Source organism: Dromiciops gliroides, chromosome X, assembly GCF_019393635.1.
Source record: "Dromiciops gliroides isolate mDroGli1 chromosome X, mDroGli1.pri, whole genome shotgun sequence".
NCBI lineage: Eukaryota > Metazoa > Chordata > Mammalia > Microbiotheria > Microbiotheriidae > Dromiciops > Dromiciops gliroides.
The window spans coordinates 2,693,336-2,709,685 of NC_057867.1; the positions used below are offsets into that span (position 1 = coordinate 2,693,336).

The 16,350-nt window shown below is 49.8% G+C and overlaps 1 protein-coding gene across 1 annotated transcript; it reads left to right on the forward strand.

Moving 5' to 3' along the window:
• Window positions 1-8,968: 8,968 nt before the first annotated feature.
• Window positions 8,969-16,350, forward strand: GDPD2 (glycerophosphodiester phosphodiesterase domain containing 2). Its single transcript, XM_043974219.1, has 15 exons — window positions 8,969-9,708; window positions 9,878-9,981; window positions 10,293-10,386; window positions 10,619-10,678; window positions 10,755-10,853; window positions 10,994-11,087; window positions 11,166-11,311; window positions 11,404-11,486; window positions 11,589-11,739; window positions 11,990-12,211; window positions 12,403-12,551; window positions 15,488-15,635; window positions 15,744-15,826; window positions 16,011-16,039; window positions 16,138-16,350. The coding sequence occupies exons 1-15, from the start codon at window positions 9,568-9,570 to the stop codon at window positions 16,185-16,187; spliced, it is 1,653 nt and encodes a 550-aa protein (XP_043830154.1). The 5' UTR covers window positions 8,969-9,567; the 3' UTR covers window positions 16,188-16,350.

Genomic DNA, 16,350 nt, shown 5'->3' on the forward strand with positions numbered 1-16,350 from the left:
AAACATTTGGGAATCTACCTGTCAAGACAAACCTAGGGATTTATGTGGACATAATCACAAAATACTTCATGCAAATAAAGATTGATCTAAACAATTGGAAAAATATTAATTGCTCTTGGGTAGGCCAAGCCAACATAATAAAATTGATAATGCTAAATAAGTTAATTTACTTATTCAGTGCCATACCAATCAAACCACCTAAGAACTATTTTGTAGAGCTAGACAAAATAACAGAATTCATCTGGAAGAACAAAAGGTCAAGAATGTCAAAAAAAAATCTGAAAAAATGTATAGGAAAACAGCCTAGCCATGCCAGATTTCAAACTATATTACAAAGCACTAACTAATCATTAAAACAGTCTGGTGCTGGCTAAGAAATAGAGTGGTGGGTCAGTGGAATAGATTAGGTACACAAATCAGTAGTAAATGACCACTGTAATTTAGTATTTGATAAATCCAAAGATCTGAGTTTCTGGGGGCAGCTAGGTGGCGCAGTGGATAGAGCACCAGCCCTGGAGTCAGGAGGACCTGAGTTCAAATCCAGCCTCAGACACAACACTTACTAGCTGTGTGACCCTGGGCAAGTCACTTAACCCCCATTGCCTCACTTAAAAAAAAAAAAAGAACTGAACATCTGACAGATTTCTGGGAAAATTGGAAAGCAGTTTGGCAGAAACTAGGCATAGACCAACATCTTATATTGTATGCCAAAATAAGATTAAAAATAGATAAAATCATTTTAGACACAAAGGGCGATATAAAGTAGGGGAGCATGGAGAAATTTGCCTGGCAGATCTATGCATAAGGAAAGAGTTTATGACCAAACAAGAGAGAGAGAAGATCATGAGAAGGAAAATGGAAAACTGGAGGAAAAATGTTTATATCAAGTTTCTCGGATAAGGGCCTCATTTCTCAAATATATAGGGAACTGGGCTAAATTTATAAAAAATAAGAGCCATCCCCCAGTTGATAAATGGTCAAAGGATATGAACAGGCACTTTTCTTTTTTTTAATTAATAAAGTATTTTATTTTTTTCCTTTACATGTAAAGATAGTTCTCAACCTTTGTTTATACAAGCTTTACAATTTCAGATTTTTCTCCCTCCCTCCCCTCCCTCCCCCCTCCCCTAGACAGCAGGTAATCTGATGTAGGTTATATATATATATATATATATATATATATATATATATATATATATATATATATATATATATATATATATACACATAATAACATTAATCCTATTTCTGCATTAGTCATGTTATAAGAGAAAAAATCAGAGCAATGATGAAAAACCTCAAAATAGAAAAAAAACAACAGCTTCAAAAACAAAAGAAATAATATGGTTCAATCAGCATCTATAATATATAATATATATATATATATATAATATAATCCGCAGTTCTTTGTTTTGTTTTTTTTTCTTGGATTTGGAGATCCTCTTCTATCATGAGTTCCCTGGAACTCTTCTGTGCCATTGCATTGGTGAGAGAATATAGTCCATCACAGTAGATCAACACTCAATGTTGATGATACTGTGTACAATGTTCTTCTGGTTCTGCTCATCTCGCTCATCATCAGCTCATGTAAGACCCTCCAGGTTTCTCTGAACTCCTCCTGCTCATCATTTCTTACAGCACAATAGTATTCCATTGTATTCATATACCACAACTTGTCCAGCCATTCCCCAATGGATGGGCACCCCCTCAACTTCCAATTCCTTGCTACCACGTAAAGAGCAGCTATAAATATTTTTGTACATGTGGGTCCCTTTCCCCTTTCCATGATTTCTTTGGGCAAAAGACCCAAAAGTGGTATTGCTGGGTCAAAGGGTATGCACAGCTTTATCGCCCTTTGGGCATAATTCCAAATTGCTCTCCAGAATGGTTGGATCAGTTCACAGTTCCACCAACAATGCATTAGTGTTCCAATTTTCCCACAGCCTCTCCAACATTTATTATTTTCCTTTTTTGTCATTTTAGCCAATCTGATAGGTGTCAGGTGGTACCTCAGAGTTGTTTTTATTTGCATCTCTCTAATCATTAGAGATTTAGAGCATTTTTTCATATGGGAATAGATAGCTTTGGTTTCTTCATCAGAAAACTGGAACAGGCACTTTTCAACAGGAAAAATCAGAACTATATAGTCACATTAAAAAAATGCACTTGGGGGCGGCTAGGTGGCGCAGTGGATAAAGCACTGGCCTTGGATTCAGGAGTACCTGAGTTCAAATCCAGCCTCAGACACTTGACACTTACTAGCTGTGTGACCCTGGGCAAGTCACTTAACCCCCATTGCCCTGCAAAAAAAAAAAAATGCACTTTATCACTGCTGATTAGAGAAATGCAAATTAAAACAACTGAGAGACCACCTCACACTTAGCAAATTGGCCAACATGACAGAAAATGACATGTTGGAAGAGATGTGAAAAATTTGGGACACTAATGCAGTTGATGGAGCTGTGAACTAGTCCGACCATTTTAGAGAACAAATTGGAACTAGGCCCAAAAAGCTATAAAACTGCATACCTTCGGGCGGCTAGGTGGCGCAGTGGATAAAACACTGGCCCTGGATTCAGGAGTACTTGAGTTCAAATCCGGCCTCAGACACTTGACACTAGCTGTGTGACCCTGGGCAAGTCACTTAACCCCCATTGCCCAACAAAAAGCCAAAAAAAAAAAAAAACTGCATACCTTTTTTTGTTTGGTTGGTTGGGTTTTTTTGTGAGGCAATTGGGGTTAAGTGACTTGCCCAGGGTCACACAGCTAGTAAGTGTCAAGTGTCTGAGGCCAGATTTGAACTCAGGTTCTCCTGACTCCAGGGTCGGTGCTCTATCTACTGCGCCACCTAGCTGCCCCAAACTGCATACCTTTTGACCCAGCAATACTACTAAGTCTGTACCCCAAAGAAATCAAGGAAAGGGGGAAAGGATCTATTTGTACAAAAATATTTATAGTAGATCTCTTTGAGGTGACAAAGAATTGGAAATCAAAGGGATGCCCACCAATTGGGGAATGGCTGAACAAGTTCAAGAGGACCAAAATGACATTGCTATGGTGGGATCAATGTACAGTATGTCCAACTGCTTAATCAGACCAAATAGAAGCTTGGAAGGTTCTATCATAGGTCTGACACAAATATTCCATATAAACATTTGGAGTGGAGATGTCTCTAAATTTGGGCATCTCATATTTTTTTTGAGCTACTGCAATTCTGCTTTGCTCACAGAGTACAGCACCTTCTTTGATGAACACACATCATGCTGGCCAATCCTGTACCAATATTTCTCATGTCTTGTAATTGATTTTAAAGTTCTTCAGAGAGACCTTGAAAGTGTCCTTGTATCGCTTTTTCTGATCTCCATGTGAACATTGTGCCTTCTCTGTAAATTAGTCTTTTAAGCAAATGTACTTTTGGCATTTGAACAACATGGCCAGTCCATCAGAGTTGTGCTCTCTGCAGAGGGTTTGAATGCTTGGCAGTTTAGCTCAAGAAAGGACCTCAGTGTCCGGTACCTTCTTCCTAAGACAATTCACATGGAAGCAATTCAGTTTCCTGGCATGATGCTGGTACACTGTCCAGGTTTCACAGGCAATACAACAAGGAGGTCAGCACAAGTGCTCTGTGGACCTTCAGTTTGTTAGGCAATCTTAATACCTCTTCTCTCCTACACTTTCCTTTGGAGCCTGCTAAACGCGGAGTTCGAGCTCTGGCCATGCATGCATCAAACCTCATCATCTATGTGGATATACCTGCAAGGTATACCGCCAAGGTAAGTGAACTTATCCACAGAATTCAAAACTTCTTCATTTGCTGTAACCAGTGGTTTTACATATGGATGGTGTGGTGCTGGCTGGTGGAGAGCCTCTGTTTTCTTGGTGTTAATTATTAGGCTAAAATTAGTACAAATAGAGAATCAATCTGTTGCACCTCAGCCTCAGGGGCTGCATTGAGTGCACAGTCGTCTGCAGAACAAAAAGTCGTGCACCAAACTCTCTGCACTTTAGTCTTGGCTTGTAGTCTTTTCAAGTTAAATAATTTGCCATCAGCGTGGTAACTGACTTCGATGCCATTTTTGTCCTTGTTGAAGGCATCTGAAAACATCATGCTGAAGCATGGGAGCAAGCATACAGCCTTGCTTCACTCCATTGGTGACTGGGAAAGTGCGGGAGCATCATCCATTATCCAGAAACCAGGCAAGCATGCCATTATGAAACTGGCATGCGATACTGATTAACATCTCCAGACAACCAAATTTTGCCATAAGTCATGGTATAGGATTGTGAGGGAATACTATTGTTGCTATAAGAAAGATGAATGGGGTGGTTTCAGAAAAACCTGGGAAGATTTAAATGAACTGATGCAAAATGAAGTGAGCGGAAGCAGGAAAGGACATTGTACAAAGTAACAGCAATATTGTACAATAATACTTAGCTTACTCTGATCAAGACAGTGATCCCAGACAGTTCCAAAGGCCCTGTGATGAAAAATGCTCTCCACCTCCAGAGAGTGAACTGATGAATTTTTTTTTTTTTTTTGGTGAGGCAATTGAGGTTAAGTGACTTGCCCAGGGTCACACAGCTAGTAAGTGTTAAGTGTCTGAGGCCGGATTTGAACTCAGGTATTCCTGAATCCAGGGCCAGTGCTCTATCCACTGCGCCACCTAGCTTCCCCTCTGATGAATTTTAATGCAAATTGAAGCATACTTTTTTAAACTTCATTTTTCTTGTTTTATTTTTTGTCTGCTTTCTTTTGCAACATGGCTAATATGGAAATATGTTTTACATGACTTCACATGTTTAATCGATATCAAATTGCTTGCCTTCTCAAGGCGGGGATAGGGGCAGGAGGAAAGGAGAGAATTTGGGACTCAAAATTTTAAGAAATAATTATTTTTAAATTTTACATGTAATTGAGAAATAGCTAATGAAGTAACTAAAAATTTTAAAAATAAGCATTTGGTGGAGGAGGGATTAAAACTTGGCCCCATAGGGCAGAACCAGGAGGCTGGGGAGATGTTGCAAAGAGGCCAATTTAGAGCACAGGAGGTCCTTACACACTGCTTCAAGCTGATTGGTTGGCATCATCCAAATCCATTGGTTCACTGGACTTGAAGGTGGTCTCGAGTTAAGTTCAAAGTTTTTAGCTTCTGAGAACAATACCTTCTTAAGGGCCAGCCAGATGTGCTTACAATCTAGTTAACTTGAAGTAGGCTAATCAGCAGTCAATCACTCTCACTTAATTCAATCAGTTTAGATTAATCTCCAGGTGGGCCTTTGAGTATCTGCTAAATCCCATTATTTTATCACAAAATCATAAAAGTATTTTATTATTTTCCAGTTACATGTAAAGATAGTTTTCAACATTGGTTTTTATAAGATTTCTAGTTCCAAATTTTTCTCCCTCTCTCCCTTCCCTCCCCCCTCCCCAAGACCACAAGCAATCTGATATAGGTTATATATGTACAATCACATTAAACATATTTCTGCATTAGTCATGCGGTGAGAGAAGAATCAGAACACAAGGGAAAAACCTCAAAAAATAAAAAACAAAAAAGTAGAAACAGTATGGTTCAATCAATTTTTTCTGGATGTGAAGAGCATTTTCCATCATGAGTCCTTTGGAATTATCTTGGACCATTGTATTGCTGAGAAGAGCTAAGTCTATCACAGTTGATCATCACATAATATTGTTGATACTGTGTACACTGTTCTGTTTCTGCTCACTTCACTCAGCTTCAGTTCATATAAGTCTTTCCAGGTTTTTCTGAAATCTGCCTGCTCGTTATTTCTTATGGCACAATAGTATTCCATTACATTCATATACCACAACTTGTTCAGCCACTCCCCAATTCGTGGGCATCAAGGGAGAGTTTTTAAGGATTAGAGAAGACATGGGTGTGTAGGCAGCAAGGAAGCAGTCAGTCTATACAGAAAGATTTAAGATTAATGAGAAAAGGGGCAGCCAGGTGGTACAGTGGATAGAGCACCGGCCCTGGATTCAGGAGGACCTGAGTTCAAATCCGGCCTCAGACACTTGACACAAGCTGTGTGACCCTGGGCAAGTCACTTAACCCTTATTGCCCCACCAAAAAAAAAAAAAAAGATTAATGAGTGAGCATAATAGTGGGGCCAATCTGTGGGAGAAGACAGGATGGAATGGGAACAAGGATGAAGTCCTAGCAACTGCTAATCACTGCTTGTGTGACTTGAGGCAAATTGCTTAACCTCTTTGGTTCTCAGTTGCCTTATCTGTAAAATAAGAAGTTGGCTTTAGATGATCTCAGGTCCTTCCCTTCCAACTCTAACTTGATGATCCCTTAGCTCTTCACTGATGTGACCCAATTAATCAAAGACAGGGAAGGGGAAGAGCTTAGGTCCTTGCCATGGCCAGAAACACTCACTTCCCTGGCTATATTCCCATCAGGGAGGAGAAAAAAGGAGGCCCTCTGAAATGAGAGGTACCTGCAGTCCCAGTCAGGCCTGTCTTAGAAATTGACATGGTAGGAGGGAAGGGGCGGGGCCTAGCTCAAGGTTTCTCTTCTCTTCAGTGCAAGTCTTCCCAAACAAACCCTCCCCTCCCCCAAACTGATAGCCTGGCAGGGAAAACCCAAAGCAGAAAGGGCTCCAAGTTCCTGGCTCCAGTTCATGCTCTAAGGGGAAGCTTCTCAAGCCCGGTATTGGGTACACTCCCCCCTTCTCAAGGGCTTTGAAAGAAGGCACTCTGCCCTAACACAACCCTAACTTGGCCAGACCCAAAGGGTTCTTCCTCCCCTCAAAGCTAAGGAGGCTGATGAACAGTGAGGCCTAGGGGAAAGCCTAGGTGACAGTGAGGGCCAACCCCCTGCCTGCAAGCAGTCAGATGCTCTGCATTTTAATGTGGAAGGAAAGAGGGGAGCCTCCCGGGCTGCCAGCCTGGGCCTCTCAGGACACAATAGGAGTGGGAAGGGGGCTGGGCCCCTGGCACTAGGCAGGGTTTCTTCTCTCAGCTCAAAGTGCTGATGAGGTGGAAGGAGGCTGTGGACCTTCTTGGTCCCAGAGAAGCCACGCCTTCTTCCCATAGTTTGTGCCTCAAGTTGGAGTGGGGTGTTCAAGCCCTCCAACACCTCAGAGCAGAATTGCTCGAATGCCCACTGGGCACTTTCAGAAAATCCACCAGGACCCCTTGCTGTCTTTACCAGCTTCCCCAGCCTCTTGGAATGGACTCATTCTTCAGTGTGGGGAGGAGGAGATACAGGTCTCATAAGCAACTATTCCCCAGCAGGTTGGGTATGGGGAGTGATCCCTCGCCAATCCAAACCTAGACCCACTATGGGAAAGGGTACTGGGCACAGAGATTAACAGCCAGCTCTGTGTTGGCATGCCCATGGGGGCAGAGATCCTGAAGGAGAGGACTGGGAGTTAAAAAATGTCCAGGCTCCCCTCATCTTTCCCAAGGGGGATTCCAGCTGCCAAACCCCTCAACTGTCACCCTTGGCCTTCCTCACTACCCTGCCCCCCCACTTCCTACCCTGGGCCCCTCCTTTCACTGCTAAGTTGCAAAAGTTGTGGCCACCTCCCCCAGCTTTCCGCCAGCCCCCCTCCTCAGCGAACCCTTGTCTCCTGGAGCCAGGACAAAGCCTGGCCCGTAGGGGACTGGGCGGGAGGAGGAAAGGGGAGGCAGCAACACAAAAGAATTCCTCAGACAGCCCTGAGCCACATTGACTGTCCCGATAGGACAGCCGTTGGGCCGGCAGACGGATCTCCTGCTCTCGCTCCATCCTCCCTGCTGCCTCCATCCTCTACTGCCTGAACCTTCCCTCGCTCCTTCTCCCTGCGGCACAGTCCAGCACGGTGCATGCAGGCTGGGTGCCCAGCGGCCCTAGCCCGTGACCTGCCCAGCAGCCTGTAGGCAGCAATAGCGTTGCTACCTGTGACTTAGGGGTGCTGAGGGAGGAGGAGGAAGAGAAGGAGGAGGAGGCTGCGGGAGGAGGCTGCGGCAGGAGGCAGACCCACCCGGATTGAAGAGCAAGGAACGTGGGAGCGCGTGTGTGTGTGTGTGCTCTGTGTGTGTGTGTGCTCTGTGTGCGTGTGTGTGTGTGTGTGTGTGTGTGTGTGTACCCGCGCACGCGCGCGCTCCCCCAAGAAGAGCAGTCTCCGTGGGCCGGCAGCTGTGCCAAGACCAGGTGTGCGGCTGGTGGCCCGGGCTGGGGATGGCTGGGGATGGCTGGGGATGGCTGGGGGGCTCCGGGACACTAAGGGATTAGGAAGGGAGACGGCCAGGCTCGCAGCCCAGCAGGCTCTCAGCCCAGCACTGTCTCGGGCTCAGAGCAGCCCCGACTCCGGGACAGGACAGCCTCTTGGGGGCTGGGGGTGCTGCCTGGGGGTTTGCCGGCGGCTGTCGGGAGGGGGGCTGGTGAGACTGGGGGAGGAGTGGGATCACGGGAGGTCGGGGGTCACTGGGGGCGTGGCCGGCAGGGTTCCAGGGGCGGCACCCGGAGGGCGCCCTAGGGCGGAGTGGAGAGTGGGGGGCGGCCAAGAGCCCCGAGGTGGAGGCTCTCCTGGCTCACCTTTTCAATCTCCAGCTTCCCTAGGACGGGAGGGACGGGGGCCACTTTTCCGGGACCCACAATCCTCTCACAGACTGGGGACCCGCACCTGAGCCTACCTGTCCCCTTGGGGCATGCATACACTCCGACCGACACCCGGAGGACAGAGACCCCGCCCCCAGCCCAGGCTGGAGCCTGCCTTCCTATTAGTCCCCCCAACCCCTGCCTGGGGGTCAGGAAGGAAGGCGGAGGGACCAGTCCCAAGTCGGACCCCTCCCACTATCACCCCTTCCCCAACACACCCAGCCCGATGTTCGGTGCCCTTCGACCCACCAACCAACGCCAATTGGAAGGGTGGAGCCCTTTGGGTGGGGGGAGGGGAGGGGAGAGGGGCAGGGAAGCTGCTTCGTGACTGGCTTTGGCAGGACTTCGGGCCCCACCAGGCTTCCAGGGCAGCCTCTCCAGGTGCTGAGGGCCTGATTCAGCGACTAGGAGCCGACCCTCTCCACAACCCCCTCCCAAGCCTTCCTTGACTCCGACCTGCAGCCTTCTGTGGAGGGGGAGGAGGACAGGACAGGGCAGGGTTGAGAGGCCGTAGGGCAGGGCTGGGCTGTTGAGTCACGTCTCTGGGTGAGGTGGAACATGCCATTCCTAGCGACTGGTGGGTCACCTAAACTGGACTCCTTGTCTTGGTTTGGTCTGGGCCAAGGATCAGAAGATCAAGGTTTCAGAGGAGGAGGGTTCCCACGTGGAACCTATCTCCTCTCTAGCCAAACTTGCCCCAACTTGCTATACTGAGTGGCCCCACCCAAGTCAGCTCCACTTCAGTGTGAAGACTTGCCCCAGACTCAGCTGTCCACCCCCAGGAAGAGGAGGAGGAGGAGGAGGAAGAGCTGCCACCCAATCCTTGGGTCCCTTGCCTGTACCCTGGGGCAGTCTCTTTGGCAGAAGAGCATTCCCCTGACTCAGGCCCAGCCCTTCAGGATGCTCATCTCCTGAGAGAGGGAGGCAGGCCAATTGCACATCAGCCTGAGAGGCTATGTCCCCTCCCCTAGGACCTAGTCAGGCCTTCAACATGGCAGAGTCTCCCGGCTGCTGTTCTGTGTGGGCCCGCTGCCTCCTCGGCCTGTACAGCTGTCACTGCAAGAAACCTTCCAAAGAGAAGATGCCTACCAGCAAGGTGTCCTATCCTAGTGGGTGTGGGTGGGGAGCACCAGAAAATCACTTGGGGGCAGGGCTGGGCACCGTAGTGCCAGGGGCCCGAGGGAACCTCAGCTGCCTCTTCCCTGTGAGAAGGCAAGGTCCTGGGGCTCCATGACTGAGTACAGCTCCCTCCTGCCCCTTTGCAGTGTGACTGTCTCTGGTTTGGCCTCCTGTCCACCACCTTCCTCCTGTCACTGGGCTGGTTGTACATCGGGCTTATTCTGCTCAATGATCTACACAATTTCAATGAGTGTGTCATGGACCTGACCCCTACTCCCCCTTCCCTGCCCCCCCAAACCCCCACTCCCAAATGGACTCAGAATTCCTGTTTCCTTGGCCAGTCCCCCCTCTTCCCCATCACCCCAGCCCAGTTCTTTAATAAGCCAACTACCTTACAAACCTCAACACCCACTCACCAATGCCTCCTCACAGCCCCTTCGCGGTCCCCTTGAAAGACCTCTACTGTGTCCCCTTCTTCCCCCTGCCCTCCCTTGCCACACCTAGGAATACTCTCATGGGACCTTCCCTATTTGGAAACCTCCCTGGCCCTTCCCTTCCCAGGTTCTTGTTTCGACACTGGGGACACTGGCTGGATTGGTCCCTCGTGCTGCTGCCCGTTGCCTCTGTACTGGTCATATATTCCTCCCTGCTGCTGGTAGGTCTGAGCTCAGCTGGTCCAGTCCATTCCCCTGGGTCTCCCCTTTTCTTCTTTCATAGATCACTGGGCTCCTAGGTTCTGAGAGTTGGAGCACCTAGCCCAACCCCCTTCACTTTACAGAGGAGGAAGGTGAGACCCAGAGAGGAGAAGAGGCTCCCAAGGTTACCCTGGGGTCCATGGAAGCCTCGTTCTCCGATCCACTCACTGTTCCTGCCCGCTTTGTCCCCAGCTCCTGGCCCTGTTCCTTCATCTATGTGGGCAGCCTCTGCACCTCCACTGGCTTCACAAGGTAAGGCACAGGCCAGGGGGCCAGAGGCTGAGGTGGTAAAGCTTCCCCACCCCCACATGTATGGTTGTATTCTCAGGGGCTCCTGTCACTGACTGTGCTGCTAGTGGCTGCTGCCCTGGTGGGGTTGGAAATCCAATGGCAGGAGGAGTGGAGAAGCCTTCGCTTGTCATTGCAGGTGAGCAGCCATTTGTCCCCCATTGGATGGGCATCTGCCCACACATAGGAAGCAAAGGACCCAGAAGGGAAAGCAAGGAGCCTGGGAGATTGGGGGGCTGCGGAGGGGGCCACTGCTCACTTCCCATCTCCTACCTCCAGGCCACAGCCCCATTTCTGCATATTGGAGCAGTGATTGCGCTCACCCTCCTGGCCTGGCCAGTGGCTGATGCCTTCTACAGGTCTCAGAGAAGAGGTACCAGCCCAGCCTTCCCATGAGCCCTTTCCCCTGCCATCCCGTCATATTTCATCTGGCCTTGTCCTTTCCCCGCAGGCCCCAAGGTGCTGTTACTACTCCTGTTTATTGGCGCAGCCCTGGCTATCTACCTGGCACCCCTGGGCATCTCATCACCGTGCCTAATGGAGTCCAGACAACTCCCCCCCAAGCCCAAGCTGGTGGGGCACCGAGGGGCTCCCATGGTGAGTTTGCACCATGGAGAAAGCCACAGTTGTCCCTACCCCCTCCTCACATCCATATACACACTTACAAACACGCCAACTTTGCTTCCCAGCTGGCCCCTGAGAACACACTGATGTCCCTCCGGAAGACCGCCGAGTGTGGGGCTTCTGTGTTTGAGACAGATGTGATGGTCAGGTGAGGGAGGTTGTCTGGAGGGCAGAGGGCTGAGGATGGCCTCGAGATGCCGGGGTGGGAGGGAGCAGGCTGGTCCTCCCCCAACATGCCCTGTGCTCCCAGCTCCGACGGAGTCCCCTTCCTCATGCATGACGAGCGCCTGGACAGGACAACCAATGTGGCTTCTGTGTTCCCCACCCGAGCTGCAGGACACAGCAGTGACTTCTCTTGGGCCGAACTGAAGCAGTTAAATGCAGGGACCTGGTTCCTGGAGGTAAGGGGGTGATGACCTCCAGGAGCAAGTGGAGGAAGGAGAGGCCCTGACGGAGGGTCAGCTGGAAGTGGGCCCTGCTCGGGCAGCTTGGCACAGGGGATTCGGGAGGCCCAGCTTTCAGTTTCACATGTACTAAGAGCTAAGGGCAAGTCATTTTCCTCCTGGGGCCTCAGTTTTGCAGTGTGTAAAATGAGAGGACTGGCTCTCCGAAATCCAGTGTCTGAACTGTGTATCCCGTGCTCCGCTGTAGAGGCAGCCATTCTGGGGAGCCAAGAAACTCACAGGCCCTGAGCAGCAGGAAGTCGAGAACCAGATGGTGCCATCGCTGACTGAGCTGCTGGTGGCAGCTGCTCCCCTCAATCTCTCCATCATGTTTGACTTGCGACGACCCCCACCCAACCACACGTACCACCATGCCTTCGTCAATTGCACCCTGGATGCTGTTCTGAGGGCTGGGGTGCCCCAGGCCATGGTGAGATAGCTGGGATCTCAGGCTCCCCTTGTGCCCCTGCAGCCACATGCCCCAGCCACGGCATTCGATGGGAGATCCCTGCTTCCTGCCCCAGGGCGTCCCGGCTTGTCCTGATGCCCCTCCCTCATTCTTTGTCCCCTGCCCCAGGGTGCCACCCCCTGAAATCTTCCTATCCCCTCACCAAACTCCAGGTACTGTGGCTGCCAGATGAAGACCGGGCTGAGGTACAACTCCGAGCACCTGGACTTCGCCAAGTGTATGGATATCGAAAGGAGAATGGGACTGAGCGGCCCCAGCTCCTCAACCTGCCTTACCAGGACCTACCACTGACAGACATCAAGTGAGCCTTACTTAGATGGGAGGAGCCATTCAGGGAGGGCCAAGAGTCTGGGATAGAGGGCACGGGATCTTGACTGCTTGGCTATATCTCTGCCATCCCCATTCATTAACAGCTATCTAGAGCATGCATGGACCTTTGCCAGACACTATCAAAGAGAACTATGGCCCCATTCCATGCCTTCATCTAGTCCAAGAGCCTCATTTTACAGAGAAAGAAACTGAGACCCAGACAGGGGAAGTGACTTGTCCAAGGTCACAGAGGTAGTTAGTGGCATGTGTAGGATTTGAACCCAGGTCCCCTGCTCTTTACACTATACTGCACTATTTCATAGGAAGAGGAGCTGGAGAGAGATGTGCACAATGATGACAAGTTAAAAGATAATATAAGTAAGCCTGTCCCCAACTTAGGAGCGCCCAGTTTATGGGCATTCCTGCCTTTGGGGTAAGGCTTAGGCCAGCTGGGAAACAGCAGTCCCCCCTGGGGAGCCCCTGACCTCTGGCTGTCGCATGTGACCCTTAAGGAGATAACATGGTTCAATGACAAGATCAGTGGCTTTGTTATTGTTGTTTGCTATTCAGTCATGTCCGACTTTCTGTGAGCCCATTTGGGGTTTTCTTGGCAAAGATATTGCAGCTATTTGCCATTTCCTTCTCCAGCTCATTTTACAGATGAGGAAACTGAGGCAAACAGGGTAAAGTAACTAGCCAGAGCTAGGAAGTATCTGAGACTAGATTTGAACTCAGGAAGATGAATCTTCCTGACTCCAGACCTGGCATCCTATCCAATGCAGTGCCACCTAGCTGCCCTTACTGGCTTTGGATTCACACAAAAAAAGGTTCCAGTTGGGGATGACTCTTTAGTCAGTGCCTTGCCCTCTCTTGGCTTCCATTTCTTCCTCTGTGGAATGGGAAGCTTGAACTCATTGGTCTTTTGGGGGGGGGCGGGGCAATTGGGGTTAAGTGACTTGCCCAGGGTCGCACAGCTAGTGTCAAGTGTCTGAGGCTGAATTTGAACTCAGGTCCTCCTGAATCCAGGGCCGGTGCTCTATCTACTGCGCCACCTAGCTGCCCCCTGGACAAGTCACTTAACCCCAATTGCCTCAAAAAGAAAAAAGAAAAAGAAAAAAAAAAAGAGATTAGACCTATTCTGTTTGGGGCAGCTAGGTGGCGCAATGGATAAAGCGCCGGCCCTGGAGTCAGGAGGACCTGAGTTCAAATCCAGCCTCAGACACTTGACACTTACTAGCTGTGTGACCCTGGGCAAGTCACTTAACCCTCATTGCCCCTCCAAAAAAAAATGATTAGGGACACTATTCCCTCATTTTCTCATTCTCTCATCTTCCGTTGTTCCCCATCCATGGCATACTTCCCCACTGTCTAACAGCATGCTCAGCTCTCACCCACCCCAAAAGAATTCACTTGCCCTGCCATCCCCTCTATATCTCTTCCCTTTCACAGATCAGAACTCTGGGACAGAGCTGTCTATGCTCTTTGCCCCTGCTTCCTTACAATATACTTCTTGGACATTGACAGTCTGGCTTCTGACTGCCAAGGCAATTTGTCACCTGCTAAATCCAACGGCCCGTCCTGTCTCCTCTTCCTCCTAGCCCTCTCAGAAATTTCTGACGTTGTCCAACACCTCCCCCTAGTCATTCTCTCTTCCCTGGACTCTCTTCCACTTCTGTCACCTTTGTTGGTTCATCGTTGATCTCCTTAGTGTGGCTGTTGCCTGTGCCTCTAGCTTGGAACCTCTGTCTATACCCTCCTTTGGCCATCCCATCATTTCCCATTGCCTGAATTATTGTCCCAACCCAGATGACTCTCAAATGTCTAGACCCAGCACTAATCTCTCTCCCGAACTCCAGTCCTGAATTGCACCGTCCTGCTCGCCAACCTGAACTCATGGTCTTTCCCTGATGCCTCCCCATTTCCAGTCACTCAGGCTCAAAACCTTGAGTTCTTTCTTCTCTGTCACCCCCCCCACACACACACACCCTCTGTTTATTTGACAAATCCTATCAATTCTTCCTTCTGTTTGTCAGCTTCTCTTAACCCAAAGCCAGCTTCCTCATTCAGTCTCTTATTGTCTCTTCTCTCTTCAATCCATCCTTCCCACAGCTGCCAATCTTCCTAAGGTGACTCCCCCTTGCCTGTAGGGCCCGAACTCCTCAGCCCGTCTCTGACTAGCCCCATCCTTGGCAGTCACAATTCATGTTGCTCCTCTTCATAAACTAGCTTTCGGACCACTTGTCATTCAGCTGCCTCCACACTTTTGCCCACCTCAGAATCCTTAGCCTCCTTCAAGGCACTTCCTCTGTGCTGCCTCTTCTGCCCTGACTCCCTGTAGCTCTGTCCTTCAAATCAGGGGATGGGTCATGTCCCCATTTTACCCTCCTCTAGACTTTGGATGGCCTTGCATGGAACAGGCCCAAGTCTAAAAAGGGCTTCTTGTAAGGGAGCTGTGAGACTTGGAAGTTAGAGGTGTGACCAGATTGTTGGTGGAGGACAGACAATGGGGAACCATTGAGGGCTTTTCAGAAAAGGAATGAGATGATCATGACTGAGATGGAGGAAGATTAATGGGGCATCTTGGATTAGAGGGGAAGAGGTTCGAGGCACAGCAGTGCTTTAGTGAGAGGTAATGAGGTCCCAGACTGAGGTGAGAGCAAAAAGGAGAAGATGGAAGCGCTCTTAGGAGGGCAAAATTGATAGGATCTGGTGACTGATGGCCTGTTGAGAGGGAAGGAGTCGTGGATGACTGAGATTTCAAGTCTAGGGGGTTGAATGAATGAATGGTGGTGCTGGGAACTCAAAGGGGGAACTCAGGAGGAAGGAGTTCAGCTGTGAAGATGTTGGCATGAGCCCAGGAGGCATCGGGGAGTCTGTGGTCCATGACCCACACCTGGGGCACCTCTTCTCCTTCTCTGACCCCCACAGGCTCCTGCAGCGTGACAACGTCTCTGTGAACCTATTTGTGGTGAACAAGCCGTGGCTCTTCTCCCTGCTCTGGTGTGCTGGGGCTGCCTCGGTCACCACCAATGCCTGCCAGCTGCTGCAGCAGCTGTCCCATCCAGTCTGGCTCATTGTAAGGACTGTTGGCTTCCCTGATAGCGTTACCTGCCCCCTCCACTGCCATCCCGGCCTTCCCTTAAGCCCCGCCCCCTCACCCAAAGCATCCTAAATGTCTCTACAGCCCCCCCAAACCTACCTGATGATCTGGACTGTCTCAGACTGTGTGTCTGTGCTGCTGCTTCTCTGGATCTTCTTCCTACAGGGGTGAGTGCCCCTCTGGACCTCTCAGCCCCCGGTGGTATCATGGAAGCAGCACTAGGTGCCACCAGGGCTTGGAGCCCCACAGGCCCTGGGCCACTTTACTGGGTAACCCCCAAAGTGGTAGTGCTAGAGGGAGGGGAGAGCTCAGAGTACCTGAACTGATGATACAATCCTTCCCTCCCTAAAGGAAATGTGCCAGGGAGAGAAAGCAACCCGGTAAGAGCTATGGCCTTACTCATTTGTTGGCCTCCCTATTGCCCCCCCCCCAACCATCCCTTCCAACAGCCTTTCTCATGCCTAGTATGTTCCTCCAGTCTCAGAGACTGCTGTGCTGCTGACCAAGATAAACATCATGCTGGAATGAGTGAGGTGCCACCTCACCCTCACCCCACCCCCTCTGTAGCCTCCGGCTTGCCTGCCTCCACTGGCCTCTGACCACTGAGCCCAAGATGCTGCTGCTGCTGCTGCTGGACTGCTGCTTTGGGTGGATGGGATGGAGAGCGATTGGGCACAGGAAGCTGGCGAAC